The sequence below is a fragment of the Musa acuminata genome, chromosome BXJ1-3 (assembly GCF_036884655.1).
Source record: "Musa acuminata AAA Group cultivar baxijiao chromosome BXJ1-3, Cavendish_Baxijiao_AAA, whole genome shotgun sequence".
NCBI classification, from domain to species: Eukaryota; Viridiplantae; Streptophyta; class Magnoliopsida; order Zingiberales; family Musaceae; genus Musa; species Musa acuminata.
The window spans coordinates 5,147,904-5,165,444 of NC_088329.1; the positions used below are offsets into that span (position 1 = coordinate 5,147,904).

The following is a 17,541-nucleotide window of genomic DNA, read 5'->3' on the forward strand; positions in this document are numbered from 1 at the left end:
TGAAGTCAAAGTTTTCTATAAATATAAATAGGGGGCTTATACATATAAGAAGGAGAAGTGACAAAATAGAGTCAAAAGAGATCATTGGATCTTTTAGAGATTGTAAGTTATTATCATTATTAAGAGTTTTTTATTTTTTGAAGTATCTATGTTCTTCTCATGATATGTTATCTATGATTCTTTATATTCATCATCTTTTTGAGAAACTTTTCAACAGAATTATATATATATATATATTTAAGAGTTAGAAAAATATTTTCTATAGGAAATTATCATATAATTGAAATAGTCATTACTGATCTCAAGAAAATGTGATAGACCTAATAATAAGAACCTCAAATTGCTTAATCTACTAATTGTCTCAAAAGATTGTCTATATATAAAATGCTATAAAAAGGAAGCAAAATAAATGTTCCTTGTTATGTCATTGGACCTCTAGTAATATATATTTAAAAACCCAATAATTAGACTAAACAATCCAATACCAATTATTAATTATCATTGAAGAAAAGCTACTTCAATCAAGACCACAACATCTTGTGAATTTACATGAAGTATATTACAGTTGTCGACTCATCAATGTTTCTACAAATCCATAGATGCATGCTCTTGAGGAATGCTTTCATTCGGAGAGCTTGCAAGCCATGTACATGTCAGTTGTCATGATTAAATATATGTTAGGGTTTATGCGCAGTACACAAATTAAACAGATTGTGAAGATGTTAATTCTTTTCCTATAAGCATAATTATATGCTTCCGACAGCCATGAAATCAATGAACCTGACATGAGTTCCCTTCTTCTCCTCCCCATCTTCTTCTCTCTTTCTTCCCAAATCCTCCTGAGTGCTTTCAGAGTCACTGTTTACTTGGAGGAAGTCATAGAACTCCATCGAGTTATCTCTATCTGCAATCAGACCATCATGCTAAGTAGATTAAAGTACCTAATTACACCAAGTGTTTCCGATGAAAATACCTGTAGAATATGTTACCTTCACACATGTCGAGGTGAGAATCCTCATGCTGAGAGTGATGAACCGTGACAGATGTTCTATCAGACTCCTCGATCATGGAAACCATATTTCTCGGCTCGAGCTTTCTCTTCTTGCATCTCTGAGACTGCTCCTCGTCGACGAAGTTACCATGAAGCCGAGACCGTTCTCTGTGCTTCCGTGCCATGATCACATGCCAATGGTTCTTCACGGCGTTATCGGTGCGTCCGGGGAATAGGCGTGCGATGATAGCCCACCTGTTTCCATAGATCTGATGAGCGGCGAGCAGCAGCTGGTCTTCCTCCTCCGTGAAAGGATTCTTGTTGATCCTTGGATCCAGTTGATTGTACCATCTCAACCTACAGCTCTTTCCTGATTGAAATGATTGAGTGGAAACATTATTAGAACGAACCGTAGAGAGAGAGAGAGAGAGAGAGAGAGAGAGAGAGAGAGACCAAACGCAGGGGCACAGAGATATATACTGCACCTGATCTACCCTGAAGCATCTCGGCGATGGCGTTCCAGTTATGAGGGCCATATTTGGCAACCAATTCCGTGAGCTTCGCGTCCTCTGCAGGCCTCCAGTGACCTTTGGTGCACATCTCTCGACGATCAGTATGCCTTCGGTGGAAAAGAAGATCGCAGAGGTGGAGATAGTGGGGAGACATATAAAATGCGATGGAGAGTTTCTAGTTAGAGAGTTACGGATAGTTACATGCACCGGTGGTTGAATGGTACGTGTAGACTAAAGAGTTGTGGTTCACACAAAGTGGGGTGTGGTGGGGGAAAAGATTAGAGAGAGAGAGAGAGATATAGAGAGGGGGTTGCTTGGGTGGGTGAATTCTGTTCCTCTTTCAACATCTCTCCTCTCTAACCTACAACGTTTACTTGAGAACCAACCATCATCTTCCCCAGCACTACACTGAGGACATGCATTAGTAAACACATATTGGTCACCAACGCCGGGCAAGGAAAGTATACAGTATTGGCATTAATTTCGTGCAGATGGATATATGCAGTGAAAGAAGCAGTAGTTGTAGATCGTCTTCAGGTATGCAAGTAGACTTTTGTAGAAGCGCTGCAACGATGGCAGAAATGGAAGTTGTCTTCCCGACGCAAGAACTTGGTCCAAAGTCTCACCTCCCTCGCCAACCAATCAGCATCAGCAGCTAAGCTTATCACGAAACACTACATTCCTTGCATGGGTGACAACCACCGGACCCATTTCGTCAAACGTTTGATGAAATGCCCGTGTCGAAAAAGATACGAGTAATAAGGTCATTTACTTATACAAATGATTAGTGCTTTCACCGATACATCCACCAAATGCAAGACTTAGTATAAAGGGTTTATTTTAGTCGTTATGATTTTGATCATAGACTACTTGAGTTTTTATGATTTACTCATATTTTAAATAATATTTATATTTTTAAAAACATAACATATAAACTTATTCTGAGTTAGTTTGTTTGCGTGACATACTGACTCATAATAAACTATTAATATAATGATATATATAATTTAAATTTAAAAAAAATAATTTTAATTGATGTGATTTCGATCATAGACCACTTAAGCCCTTATAATTTTATTTGTGTCTAAAATAACTCCTATATTTTAACAAACGTAGCATATAAGCCCCTCATATTAAATCCGAATTGACAGACATTAAAGTCTGCTTATGTAATATGCTGACTCATAATAAATTATTTAATATAATAATATATATAATTTATTTTATATATATATATATATATATATATATATATATATATATATTATCGAGGAAGAGGAAGTGACGGAGACTAGACAGACGAAGAAAGAGAGGTAGAGATAAAAGAGGTGAAAGAGATATAGCAACAAACGACAAACGAACTCGAATCTAATACAAATAAGAAATTCTCCGATCCAATTTATTTGTTCAAATTTTAAAAATATTCTCTTAACTTTGACACAACATCGATTTTTTTTTATTAACTTTATTCCAACACAAAGATTATATAAATAAATCTATTTTATTTTACATATTGTCACTAACAATTCATGCCGGAAGGTAAATTGATCCTGATAATATCTATAGCTGTTGTATGTGATGCATTTATGATGCTTCATGTTTGAATATATGCCTAACAGTTCAAGTTTTGAGATTTATGACAATCCAATCAAATGATTTACTAACGTATCATAATAGGTTTTGAGTACGAATCACATGATCCATTTCACTAAGGTATCTGTCCATTTCAATTTCACCGGTTTTCAGTCAATACTTATGTTTTTCTCTGCAATTGGTTTGAATCTCTTCAATTAACTATAGTTATCACTGAGGTGAAAGGGATATTAATTTTCTTCCGCATGCAATATGATCCACCATATGCATTAAATAGATTAGTCATAAAGCTGCTAGATTTGACTAAGATAAATATATGTTGTTAGACACGAGAACAAATCAGATGGTGGTAATCTTGTGTCAGCATAATAGGTGCCTTTGAATGCATAAAATAATGGTACCAGTAGAACCCCCCCCTAAGGTTCTTTGTGATTAGAATATTGGAACACTTGCAGTCAAGTTCTTATGTCACTATCATATTTTCCTTTGGCAAGAAACACTCAATGTGTCATTTCAAGATATCCTTTTACATCTCCATTGCTTTGTATACAAATCAAGCTCTAGTGAATGTCTCTAAATTAAATAGGGTTCTTAGCAAGAAAGGATATGCTAAAATAATCAAATTGGTAACTCTTTTAACCTTGTTTGCTTAGGTCTTCACTACATCAAAATAGGCATATTTTGTCGTGTCTAATTTATGTCCATGACATGATCACATTGTTAGGTTAAACAATAGAAGATGAGCAATGACAATGTCTACAAATTGTACAGCATTCATCACATGAAGGACATGAACCGAATTGAATGGGAATCAATGGCATAAATATCATAAAAACAAAGCCAACATTAGTTCCTAACTCTTTCTCATACATCCAAAATTTTCATTTACCAACAAAGAACTTGACCTTTAACCTCCAAAGCAGAATCAAGCCATGCGCTGTCCCAGAAAAGATCAGATACATAATTACAAACGAATTTGAAGTTCAATTGAAGTCAACATTTCAGGTTTCACATCTCGGGATATCTGCACACTGATATCATCTATGAACAACACTTCATAGGAGTTGTTCATCGATGCTTCCTTCGAATCCTTAGTTTCCACAAATGTCATACTTATTCCCACAATAGGCCGATGTCACATTAATTTTGTGGTTTCAGAGGGCATGACTTGGCAGCACATACACATACAGCAGAGCATGGTGAACCATAAGCATGGGTTCTGTCAACTGGTGATTCTTAACCATGTAGGGAGCAGTATGGTTCAAACTGGATTAGCTTTCCAAGGCAGACAACTCAACCTCCTGAGTGCAAGGGCGATATGCAGCAAATGTGTTGTCATTAGAGAAGGAGCCTGGATTGAAACAAGTTATTCCAGTATATTTGAAAGCCTTCTGCTCACTCCTGTCACCCAACACTATCTGTAAAACAACAGCATTAAAGTTTGATAACCTTGCACACATGTTTTCAGGTATGCATGACACGAAGAGTTGATACCGTATGTGGAGTTGGATATAATCTAAGGCAGTGATCATAGTTCCAGATGATGGGTTGCACAGTCAGCGGCAAGGGGCAAAGATGACTTTGATGAGTAATAGTGGCTACAAGCTGCAACCAACATATCATCTGAGTGTAACCACTCGCAAATTCCAGTTTTTAGATACAAAAGAGCAAAATAAAAGAAAAATGAAAACTCACATGCTGGAAATAATCACCCGTTTCTGCTGTTGATGGAGGAATCAAACAAGATCGACGCATTCTGTAAAGCAAATCTTGCCGAAAAATAACAATTTCTTGGGTGTAAAATTTAATTCTGCAAATTGCACAATGAGTCACAAATTAAGATTATCAGATGAGCTAGAAACAAGCATATGATTCCATTGCGATGTATACAGAAAGAATAAAAATGACCTCAAGTGCAGCTTATGACATTGGTTTATGTACCAACTCTTATATCAAGTCTAAAGCTTGATGGAACATATCATCTAAAGCGAAATGGGATGGTAGTACATTGATATTCTCCAACCAACTATTCGGTGAGAGTGACAAACTAGCTAATGTTTTTCATGTGGAAAAAATAATTAACAATAGGGCAATTCAATTATCACATAAATCTAACCTGCATGGGTTGCTACGGAAAATAGCACAAGGGATATGCTTTTGCAATTCTTCAGTGAGATACTTTGGCAGAGCACACCTTGGAAGAACCTTGGATGGACCTACAATGTCAAACTTTGTGAGCTTGGATTGCATTAATCTCGGATAAGAGATCACAAATGTTCTCAAATAATCATGTATAGGGAGTATGCATATGAATCATGACATGTGGCAGCACAAAATTTAAGACATTCTGTAGATCATGGGAATTAATAAACTTCCCGACCAGTATAGGCAACAGATACTTAGAGAGGTTATGGTAACAGAATCATGGGCTGGCCCACACCAGAATTGTATCTACAAATTTCAAGTAATAATAGAAGTTAAAGAATAGATGGTACCTGCATCATCAGGACCTGGAATAAACAAAAATCTGCTTTGTTCTCTTAGTCTTGGGTGAGAAGCAATCATTTCTCCAAGCTTTGCAAACTGCATTCTGCATTTTGTAATTTATCTGTCATATACTTATTTTTCTGACAAGTGATACTTAGTACAATCATGAAATCTTGCAAATTACATAAGCTCTTTTAGTTAAAGAACATTGTCAAACAATATATTGACCCCCTCATTCGCAGGAGCTTTGTGCACAGGGCTGTCCTTTTCATTAAGATCTTTAGTCGAAGTGCATCCAGAAAAGGTTAAAGAGGGTCCTACCTGAGAGTTGAATAAGAATAGAAAGCAAGGTTGCAGGGCCGAGAGCAGAAATTCCCCATCAAGATAAATAAAGAAGGAACCACCTCAACACTTTCATAACCGTCAAAGACCACAGCGAGCTTTTCCACAGTCTTTTCTATCAAATAACAAAGTCCATCATTTTGAGAAGAAAACATTAACCCATTAGATTGAAGAGACTAAGAGATACTGAGTCTACCTCTTCATTGTCCAACCAAACATCTGACAGGACCACAAACATGTCATTTACTGCCTTCTTCTCTAGCCCTAATAATCTGAACTGTTTGACATACGGAACCATTTTTTTGTCAAATTTTGACATATAGAAGATATGCTCGTTACTAATCAAGTAAATCTGGCTGGGAATGATGATTTATATAAAGGGTGAAGATAAGAATACATTTTCTTCGGTTGATAAAACGTCTCCACCGAAGAAGTCAAGCCCCATGTGTAGTGCCAATGATGTTTCTCTATCCTCCAAGGGTGGAAATCCACATGTATTGACCTACAAATCATGCAAAAGTTATGAAATTTAGGTTTGTGCTGTAGTAGGAATCCTTGAGATTTAACTGATGATAAATGCACAAAGATCCAAGTAGCTAGATTATATTATATTAACCAGAAGGCTATTTTCCCAGAGACTTCCAAAGCAGAATGAATATAGCCACTTCACCTTAGGGTGCAACTCCAAAATCTTGAAACCCCAAATCATTGAGTGTATTGGTGAAGCTATTACCAGAGCTTACTGCATAAGTCTTACAACAATAATTACCAATGTTTATGTGATTTATAGTATCAGAAAAGTTTCCCAATTGCTTTTGGGTTTCCACAACAAGCATGCAAACTAACTAAGATTCTTAATTTTTTTGATCTTAACACAATTATAAGTTTGTAAAATTGTGAAACATGGATCATACAAAAAACCTCTGATTCATCCATTTCATGAAAGAAATACTAGAGAAGCAGAATACAAAAGCTTACAATTTTAAGGAAGCCTCACCTGGAAAATACCATTTGAAAGCAACTCTCCTTCTACTACAACCACAGTGTTCTCAACAAAGAATCCTGAAGTGATTTTGTGATAAAGATTAAGGAAAAGCTAGTTATAACAGCCTTCCTAGATGAGAAAAGACTAAAAGTAATAATCACATAATATGAAAGGACTGGCACTTTGGCAAATGATACAAATAAATTATAATGACTTGCTGGTTCCAGGGCATCAAGGTGATAAAATTCAGATGATAATGATCATTGTTGATTATGTTGCCCTCACAAAAATTCAGCTAGCAAGCAACAGTAACCCCATTACTTGAAAATTTTCAAGTTGCCGATAACAGATGGATATAACTAAGTTTATCCCACAGAAGAACAGGTTTCGTCTTCTTAAAGCAATAGCAATAACAACTGCTTTTTATGTTTTCTCATTTTTCCCCAGATTATCAGGAAATAAGCATGAACACATATAGCTCAAAGTTATGGAAGTACAAGGTGATACTGATAGGGTCTGGGAAATATATAACCAACATTCTGAAAGGTGGTTGTGTCATGGATACAGCCTTTATGACTAAAGTTTGACAGTAGGAAGTCAGATGGTTTATACAATTATTTTGGGTTACCTACAGCCGAGAAGCCAAATTTCATCAACTTATTTTCACTTTTAGTATACAGCATGAATGAGAGGGATATGTACCAAAAGGTTTTAAACTGAACACACTTAATAGTTTATACTAATCCATTATGTTTGAGAATGCCAACTTGTGCTTCTTTCTTGAGTCATTGATGCTCTTCTTATTGTGTAAATATATTTCAGAACTTTTCAGATAATAAGAAGTCTACAATTCAAATTTTGATGTACATCATGAAGGAAAATTGACATCTTATACACTTATTATTCCATGTTGCAAATTGCAGCCTTCTTACTATTCTATATTATGTCCCAGGTTGACTCCCATCGACAATTTTGGAGGATGAGAAAATCAATCCTCATCAAGGTGTAGGACAAACTATCCTTATCAAACACAACATATGGCCCTTTACTGCATACAAATACTGTAGGCAATTTACTTGCAACTAATCTATGAAAAATAAATTGTGAAAGGATATTGAGTTAGATAAATCAATTGGAACAGCAGCAGACAGATCTTCCAAGTAGAACTGGCCTTCTTCCAACTGTGATATCACGCCCATAATCCATCTTCTTCCGGTGCATCCAATCAAAGACTGAATAGGAGTGATCTGCATACAAACAATGAGGAGGCATAAATCAATAGACAGAGATGTAGAATCTAATCCAAGTTTCAGAAAGAGTATGATACCTCACAGCTCTCGGATTCAGTCATTTTGGTGTCAAAAACGGGTTTTGAAAAGAATTTGTCGCGAGCAATCCTCTGAAGCAGTAACTGGTATCGATCCCTATATAGGGCAGCTTTATCACCAGCATCCCCATGGATAGGCAACTTTCCCGTGTGTCTAGAAACAAATGCAACCCGTATAATAGTCCGATTACCATATGTCTCATAAAATTCAACATAAACCAAAAAAAAAAACCAAATATGCCATTTTTGTCGCAAGTTTAACCTAATAATGCATATAGCCAATGGAACCACGCAACATTATGGAAAGAAACAAACAAGGAAGAAGGAGGAAATTAAGAACGACGAGATCTTTGAGAATGCCTACTCGTAGAAGACGTTCTTGATGGGATCGTAACGAAACCGAGGGATCACGAACGCATCAATCACCCTGAGGGCGAAGCTGCTGCTGGTGCTGGCGGCGCTGGGGTCGACGGCGGCATCCGCATTGAGCAGGAGGCTAACAACCCGGCGGATTGCCTCCCGATCCAAGATGGACGATTTCACTGTTGATGTTTAAATAAAAACGATTTTTAGGAATCCAGGGGTCAGAACAGAGTGAAAAGATGGAGATGGGATCTCAAATAATAACCAAGTTGAAAGAAACGCACGGGATTGCTTATCGATATCATCGATGAGGAGGTCGAGGTATCCGTCTTCGGCGTCAGGGAAGCGGGCAAGGTAGGCGAGGGTCTCCTCTAGGGCGTCGACCTTGAGGGTGAACCCGCGGAGCTTGAACTTGCGCTGGACCTTCTTCCGAGATCCACTCGGCGCCGCCATGGGGATCTCTCGATGTCCCCTTCTTGCCCTACGTGGGGAGCGGAAGAAGGCGGGAAGCTTATGAGGAGGAGACTAGGGATCCGGGTAAAGCCACGGCCCAAGCTTGTGTGGAGGTCACCCTAAACCCGACCGGAACTAATCTACCACCGCAAGGTGTTCGACGAAAAGCCTGTAAAGCTTAACGTTTACTCGCGCAATAATACTATAGTGTTATTATTCCCATGCTTCGTGTATATACTATGTAGTATCGTAATCCATTTAGGCAATACGTGTTAAAAGCGTAGATTTGACGAAACGTAGAAATCAGCCCCATGTGACAAAAGGACGTTTATGTGCTAATTATTAGCATTAATTGCCGATCATATTAACGCAATCCAACCTATCAGCACACCAAATTGGAGAGCGGGCAATGGCGGGAAAGCGAGAGATGGCGGCAAAACCAAAAAACATTAGTGACACGTGCTGTGCACGTGACAAAATATCATGTAAGATTATGTTTAATTGTTTTTAAAAAATATAATATAAATATGTATATTATAAATATTTGATATATTAATAATATTATTACCCAAAAAAAAGATTATATGGAGGGATGCGATAGTAATAAATATAATAGAATTTTTTTCTTTCATGAAAAACTTTAAATTCCCTTGGGAATTTAAATATGATAATAAATAAATCATTTAAATTGTTCTAAGGTTAAGATGATGTTCTGACTAGTAAACAATACTGGTTTAGAATTCATATTATCATTTTTCTAACCATATTTGTAGTACAGATTAACATATAAGATTTTTTTTAATAACTAGATATAAAAATACTATCGATAATTAAATGAAATAAAAAATCTATAATATGGTATTTGATACATAGTTTCATGAATAATAATAAAATTATTATATATATATATATTTGATTAGTTATAATTTTCTTTTTGCATAATTGCATATTTATATGGCGATTTCCCAAATATCAATTAGGAGAAGGTTTTCTTTAGATCAGGCGCAATCGATCACATCCACAGTCGGGCCCATCAAACCACCCGACATGACAAATGGTACACATCAAGCCGGACATCGCATATGGCATACAGCACATGTCACGTCCTCCCATCTCAAAATGGGAGCTTTCAATACGCGAGAAAGCGGATCCGCCGTAGGCGGATGCGGTTAGGGGGCGGGAACAAACCCGCTTTTGTCCATTAACTCGTCGGCCGTGTACGTGCATGCCGTACTCCCATCACGACCCCACATCACCATCATCATCCCCACCCCCAGTCCCACTGATTGATGAAGAGCACCTCTCTCTCCTCCCTCCCTCCCGCTCGTGCCGCACGTGCCGCGTGGGGTCGTAAATGAAATGGATTAACTACGAGCAAAAGAACGGCACCCAAAACAAACAATGATAATGAAAGAAGAGTCCGCTTTAGTATATAGCAGCCCTATTGGAACCGCTGTGGGGTTTTGCACTGTCCCAAATCGTTACCACTCTCCTCATCCATCCATCTGCTTTTCTCTCCCAATCTCATCTACCATGAGGATCCGGAAGAGGCCAAATCCCTCCGCCTCCCCTTCTTCTTCCATCTCTCGGCCGCCGCCGCCGCCGCCTCCGGTTCCTTCTCTGCTCCCAGATCCATCCTCCTATGTCCATCCAACAGCTGGAACGCCTGATAATAGTGGAGGAGGATATGGTGGGAGAGGTGGAGAGAGGTTGCACTCTGATGGGGATCTAAACATAGACCCCAGTGAGGCGGGGAATCCTCCCCATCCTGATCAGCCCCATGGAAGCAGCAGCGAAGCAGCAGGGAAGGTGCGCTTACTTACTCATCTTCACAACCTTCCTTGTTCTTCTTCTGCATCGACCTGCTGCTTTGTTTCGCTTCTTTGGCGAGATCCCCTTCTTGTTCTCGGGGTCCTGATGGGTGCAATGTGGTGATTGTTGCATAACCCCACCGTGGGATGGGGCTTTTTCGGATTTGCTGCAGGTGTTGAGAAAGGATGCGAAGGAGGAGGACGGCATGGTGGATAGCAACGAGGGATGGAATACCCATGTCAATAGTAATTGCAGGTAGGTAACTATTTGTGCCTCTGCCCCCTTCTTGTCCATAGGAAATGAGTAGCTTTCGCTCGTATTACCATCGCTTGCGGGCAAACCAACACATAAAGAAAAGGCAGCCCCAGTGCTGTTGCTTCTGCCTGTGCATGCCAGGCTGACCCATCATCGCATCCGACCACCATTCTCATCACGCATCCACGCACGCACCCACACGCCCTCCCACATCTCCTCCTCTTTCGGATTCCCATGGCTAGGTATCTGCTCATGAGACGAGTATGAAGAGTTACCGAGATTGGCCTGATGTTGTGAATCTCTAGCAGCTCAAGTGCACCGGTGTCGGCGTGGGAACAGCTTGGAGACGCTGCAACATCGCAGAGGAAAAAGAGAGGAGGAGATGGGATGGACATTCAGAAGAAGCCCAAGGGGAAGGGGAGGGCGAAGACGAGTGACACCCCAGCAAATGGTAGTGCTTGCACTAGAGTCGATGCTAGCGATAACGGGAGATGCCAAGGTGAGGATAAGGAGGAGGGAGTAGGATGGATGGATGGGAATGGGTCAAATGGGAAGAAGCGGCGGAGCCCAGCGGTGCTGATGGAGGGGTCGCGGTGCAGCCGGGTCAACGGCAGGGGGTGGCGGTGCTGCCAGAAGACGCTCGTCGGCTACTCTCTCTGCGAGCACCATTTGGGGAAGGGGAGGCTGAGGAGCATGGCCAGCGTGCGAGGCCAACTGGGCACGAGCACTGGTAAGCTCAAGCGAAGCAGTGAGCGAACCACTGCTCTCTCGAAACCTTTAGAGGACAAGCAACCACAGCCCGATGACGCGGATGAGATCAAGATGGAAGATGATAAGGAGAAGACGGCCGCACCGAAACGGAAGAAGATCGGCATGGTGAAGGCTCGAAGGATCAGCAGTTTGCTCGACGAAATCAATCGTCCATTGCCATCTTTACTGTCGCAGCCGCCAGAAGATCCGTTCATGCGGATGCCCGACGGCAGCGAGGCAATGGTGTGAGAACATTAGCAGGTGCGTTCAGGTTCTTATCATGGAGGCCACGACCACTGGTGCTTGAAGAACAACTAATCTGCTCCAAATTTTGCTGCGTTTTTCTCTTTGTTTTGGTCATTTCGAAGGAGAATTCGAGTCTCTACTGCTCTTGGTGTTGTTATGTGGATCTGTACGAGGTATCTTTATCTGGTGCAATCTCCAGTCTTGTGGTTTCCTTCTTCATTCGTCCACAGCCCCGATCCCGTAGACCCAATGGCTGTTGATTGGTGCAACTCCATAATATCCATATACTTGCTACCTCTAATTTTGCCATACCACAGCGGTCTTCCCTTTTTTTATATTTCTCAAACCGCATTTCTTATTTGTCATAATCCTAGAAAATATGTCTATATCAATACCTATTTTTGTATGAGTTGATTTATGTTATGTTTTGAGACCATTTATCTCAATTATATAGCTTTTGAATAGATTTACATTGTTTTAATGAAAGTATAAAAAGATATTATATATATGAGAGATTGGACCTATCTATAATGCATCATAGAGGGATACATCAGGGATTATGAAGAGAAAAAGGTTTTTATTCCGATAATTACCTCAGGTTGATTCCGGGGTGTGTTGGGGTCGGTAAACAACTCTTTGTCTACTGGCCAAAGTGGGTGATGGGACCCAAGGAATGGTGTGCATGTGGGGGCACTCCTCCCCGCCAGTGAGAGGCGCCACAACCTAGAATGTGAGATTGGGTGGAACGTGACATTTTTGACACTCTCACGGCATCAGACATCTTCGAGCAACGCATCTCCTATTCCACCTGCCCGTGACGCGAGGCAGTAATGGCCTTCCGCCGGTGGATCCCGCATGGCTCCACCCAATCATAAGGCGGGTGGGTGAGTGGTACGACTGACGCCCAATAACTGATCCAATGGATCGGCGTCGGAGCCTCCATGGGGACGCGTGTCCAAAAACAACTAGCACAGATGCAGGGTGGGTCCCGACAATCGATTGACCAATGGCAAAGCAATGAGAGGAGGCCGTGAAGGGCCAGCCAGGCTTTTTGTCGTTGCCACTCCAACCATGATGTGTGGCTCCACAAGTGCAGCTCTCTCTCTCTCTCTCTCTCTCTCTAAATTGATTGGGATCTTCTACACCAAATCGCCCAGCTCGATTTTTGATTAATACGATTGATTTATGAGAGTGGATATATTATTATTATCTTAAGTTTAAATATTTTAAATTAGTAAATTATATTTATTGAAGTTAATAGTTTATTTTATGAGATTAGATCATTATAATTAGTATTAGAATCGTATTGATGCAATTGACCAAATCTCAAAATAATTACTGTTGTGTTTGAATCATATTTTAATTAACATAATTTTTTATGTTGAATTCATATACATCCACCTATTAGCGAATAAATATTGATCTAATGTGATAAACTGAATCACCACCGTTTAAAGAAAAGTTGAATTATATATACCGAGTTTTATTCATAATTTAATTGGCTTAAGCTAAGCATGTATACTGAATTAATGTCTAATCTAATATTTTTATAATTTTGATCGATTTAACTCAGATTTATCATTATATTGACTCTAACCGTTCATACACTATAAATAGTGATATTTAAAACATTAGTCTTGATAAGATCATTTAGTCTCAGTTAAAAAAGTATGGGAACCAAAGATTCATAAGTTCATCAGTCTCTCTTATTTTTTAAATGTACATTTTGAAGCTCGTATGCTTCGATCGACTAAATAATCCCTTATCAAGTTTTATAACATCATGTATCAAAAAACTATCTATTAAAAATCGAGGGTTCCAAACATCATTTGATAATATTTTAATAATTTTAAATAAATTAATTGGTAAAAGATCTTGATTATTGGTTTCAAGATTGATTCGATATTCACCGCTTAAAAAAAAGTATGAAACATATGTTTTACAACATCAACATTATATTTTGTTGCGAGATTATTACGTTCACGAGCTTTTCATTGGTTTCCAAACTTTTATCCATTAAGAAATATGCTAAGATAAGCAAAAACATTTTTTTTAGGATAAAAACAGCACATGTAACAATCGAACCCATAAAACACCAAAAATATGTCTTGTAGACAATGGATAATTATGTATGTACTTAATTTCCATATATTGTCCCATAACATCGATCCTTTTCTACCTACGATGAGATGAGATGAAATTAAATAAATTTGAACGAAATTTCTAGAAACTTGTGCATTAATTCTAACCAAGCTATAGTACTTCCCGAGGAAAATAAGCGTCTTCCGAATCACCACGTTTACTCGCACAATCTTGCCCAAAATAGGATGTACGAGGTAACATAAATTGATCATATTTATATAGTCAACGAGGGTGAGCTTTGAATCGGCGATGGAGTCGTTGACTGAGTGTTTGAGGTCAACGTAGAAGCAATCGCTTCATCGAACGGGTGTCTGGTGTCGGACTCCACTCTCCCGTCATCTTCCTCCCACATCTCCGCGTCAGCGCCGCCTCATCTTCACTGCAGCTGTTCCTCGTGCAGTTCAGCATCTCACTCTCAGACCTATTGCACGCCTCCTCTTCACCTTAGAGTAGAGATCATCGTTCTCATGGACCTCGACATAAGGTTGCAGTTTGTCTCTCATCTTCACCCTAACCATGGACCTTCTTCTGGTAACTCCCCATCCTATAATCTTCGGCTTGTGATTCCTTCGAGTGCTATTTCTTTTCCTTGCTGCAAATCGTAGATTCTCGGTCGCATTACTGTTCTCCAAAGCATCACGATGGCAGAGAGTTATTTGCCTCATACTAGTCTCCTCCAGAAAACTATAGTCTTCAGCGTTCATGACTACCTTGCATGCTTCGGTCTCGTTAATGGAGACGTCAGGAAGAGCTTCCGCTGTCATCCACAAGTCATTTACGTCAGCAGCAGCGGTGGTGGTGACAGCGGTGGGATCATTTCTTGCCGTCTTGGGCTGGGAGTCATCTTGGGATACTCCATGATTCATCTCTGCACTATATTTGTATGTGCTTCTCTTCTTCAGTGGGATCTCTCTCTCTGCATCAGTCCAAGCCTGCCGCATATCTGCACCCACAAGACAAAATCCATTCATGAGAATGCTCAAATATCTCAACATTAATACAAAGGATATTAACTAACAAAACGCTAACAATAATTTCAGCTAACAAAACCATTTCCAAGCCTTGGGAAAATAGTTTACTTGAAAGATGAAAGATCGGAATGGATTAACAATGGGAATCGAAGTGGATCAACGGTTCTCCCCCTTGGACAGACAGACACGACCAATAACCAGAAGCCCATAAAAAAGATCTCCGTCAACGCCATCGGTGTCACAGAAATCAACATTCTCATGCATGCCCCGTAAACTATGCTCTGCCTAACGATGGAGAGGAAGGAGGATGAGATGAAGAACTCCATACCTCTATTTAGAGCTTTGCAGTAGAACTATTGGGCATTAACAAGAGAAGAAAAGAGTGCACAATGTTTAGAAGGAAGGCAAGGTTTGACTGATCACGAGAAAAGCTTTGATAGGGCAATACGGCAAGCAAAATGGGGTTAAGATGCATGCACTGTGATCAGCAGGAACTATAAAGGGTGTAGTTGGAGAGAAGAATGCGGTTTATTTATGGGAGGCCTTTACTGATATTTATTGTGGAAGACATTTGAGATATAGAGGATATGAATCCCTCTGATGCAGTCAATATTCCGATATAGGTTGGGATGAGTGGAGAGAGAGTTGCACCTCAAAGATTGTGTCAATGTTCACCCTCTATAGTTAGTACCTCCCTAACTATGAGCGATTAAGGATATATTTTCATGAAAGAAGAAAAATATTTGAAGAATATTTGCTGTTCTAATTGTGTGGCATATTTATTTGTTGAGTGCTTGTCTTTTATGATGCCATGGCTATTACATGTCAAGCTTCAGTTAATAGCAAATATTCCCCATATCAACATGCATCTTCTTCTAGAAATTAATTTGGTCAAACTACTGATGTTTGTTCAAAGATAAAGTTCACAGTTGACCATATGGGTGTCTTTTGTGTAACTTGGAATATTATTTTTATATGATAACATTGTTGGTCAAAGACATGATATTTTTATATTTTTGAAGCAAGTATATAGGATACATGCATTGGAGACAAACCAGATGCTAAATAGATGAATTCCTTTAGGAACAACAACAAATAGGACACATGTAAATTTCTTTATATTCATTCACAAGACATTTATAATTAATGAAGTACATCACCATCTTGATCCAATAGAAAGGAAAAATAAACAATAATCCAGTAATCAAACCCAAATCAATCTACAAAACGACATGACACAAAAATCTAAACAAGTGTTGAGAACAAGCTAAAATTCTTGGAGGATTAAAAATAGGTGAAGCCATCAACTTTATGACCATCGAAGAAGGATTACCAATAGATTGGTAAGGTTTGTATAAGTCGGGTGATATATATCGACTTGACTCATAATTTAACGAGTTTAAATCCTTCTGTTGAACAGTGATGTTTTGGGTTAATGTATTATTGGCCTGATTCAGAAGTTGATGAACAGTGGCGTGGTGAGGCACAGCTCTGTCTACGTTCCGTACGCCTGATCTAAAGATCTGGCGTCCAGCAGCCAATGCCGGTTGCTCTGCAGACATAGACTGCAGCCCTATGAAAGACGACTGTGGAGAGAGACAGAGGGAGCTGGTGTCTCCTCCCGGTGATGGTTGAGCTCTGCGTCGTCCATGATTGCTCGGCGAACGTGCTATGATTGACCACACGAGGAGAGACAAGGTGAGAGAGCTGAGCAAGAGAGTCAGAGGTGTTTTAGGGAGCGTTCTTCAGGCCGTCTCACACGCACAGGGCGAACGTCCCATGAGATGCGACGCTTCTTAAATATCCTCCACCATGTCCGTTATACGACTTGGCTCGCAACAGTGGCCGATAAAATGAACATAACGGTTTTTTAGTTTCCGTTGTACGATTGTAACGGAACTTCGATTCTACGTTGACGAGCTCGTGCACCCCGCTATCGCCGGTGACTGGTGGGGCCCAACATAACGTGCCGGTCACATCGCGACTCGGATGAACCGCCCGAACCGTGATTCGATTGAGCGGTTCAACGAAATTACGCTTCGGATGATGTACCGAGTTACGAGCGTCGCTCACGGCTCGTCAGGTACGCCATAAATTGGTGGCGCCCATTTATGTCTCTGCCGCACCTCACGTGACCTCGTCACGAGCGGACCCTAATCGAATCGAACCCGTTAACGGTTCGATAGTTTCAGTTCTCAAAATCTGAAATAATCGGCAATTTCAAATAAATAAAATAAGCAAATTCGATTCCAAACCAAACTCAGAACCGAACCATTGAGAATCGATTTGGCTCCATTTCGAAATTCAACAAC

At 39.8% G+C, this 17,541-nt stretch overlaps 3 protein-coding genes across 4 annotated transcripts; 1 reads left to right on the plus strand and 2 right to left on the minus strand.

Annotated features, from left to right (window-relative positions):
* Positions 1-545: 545 nt before the first annotated feature.
* LOC135636725 (transcription factor MYB54-like) lies at positions 546-1,698 on the minus strand. Its single transcript, XM_065148695.1, has 3 exons — positions 1,477-1,698; positions 990-1,361; positions 546-904 (listed from the first exon to the last, which is right to left on the minus strand). Exons 1-3 carry the CDS (start codon positions 1,655-1,657, stop codon positions 747-749), a joined length of 711 nt encoding a protein of 236 aa, XP_065004767.1. The 5' UTR covers positions 1,658-1,698; the 3' UTR covers positions 546-746.
* Positions 1,699-3,887: 2,189 nt separating this feature from the next.
* On the minus strand, positions 3,888-9,261 carry LOC135618519 (DNA polymerase epsilon subunit B-like). Its single transcript, XM_065119430.1, has 13 exons — positions 8,885-9,261; positions 8,602-8,779; positions 8,238-8,391; positions 8,025-8,157; positions 6,923-6,999; positions 6,323-6,427; positions 6,122-6,202; positions 5,905-6,035; positions 5,592-5,686; positions 5,213-5,312; positions 4,792-4,906; positions 4,591-4,701; positions 3,888-4,514 (listed from the first exon to the last, which is right to left on the minus strand). The coding sequence occupies exons 1-13, from the start codon at positions 9,051-9,053 to the stop codon at positions 4,368-4,370; spliced, it is 1,596 nt and encodes a 531-aa protein (XP_064975502.1). The 5' UTR covers positions 9,054-9,261; the 3' UTR covers positions 3,888-4,367.
* A 1,228-nt stretch (positions 9,262-10,489) lies between these two features.
* Positions 10,490-12,335, plus strand: LOC135636726 (uncharacterized). Of its 2 annotated transcripts, none has more exons than XM_065148708.1 (3): positions 10,490-10,862; positions 11,038-11,120; positions 11,426-12,335. In XM_065148708.1, exons 1-3 carry the CDS (start codon positions 10,587-10,589, stop codon positions 12,117-12,119), a joined length of 1,053 nt encoding a protein of 350 aa, XP_065004780.1. In that variant the 5' UTR covers positions 10,490-10,586; the 3' UTR covers positions 12,120-12,335. The 2 variants fall into 2 exon arrangements, with proteins under 2 accessions (XP_065004780.1, XP_065004783.1); XM_065148711.1 differs by having other exon boundaries at positions 10,492-10,862; positions 11,429-12,335.
* The last annotated feature ends 5,206 nt before the right edge of the window (positions 12,336-17,541 follow it).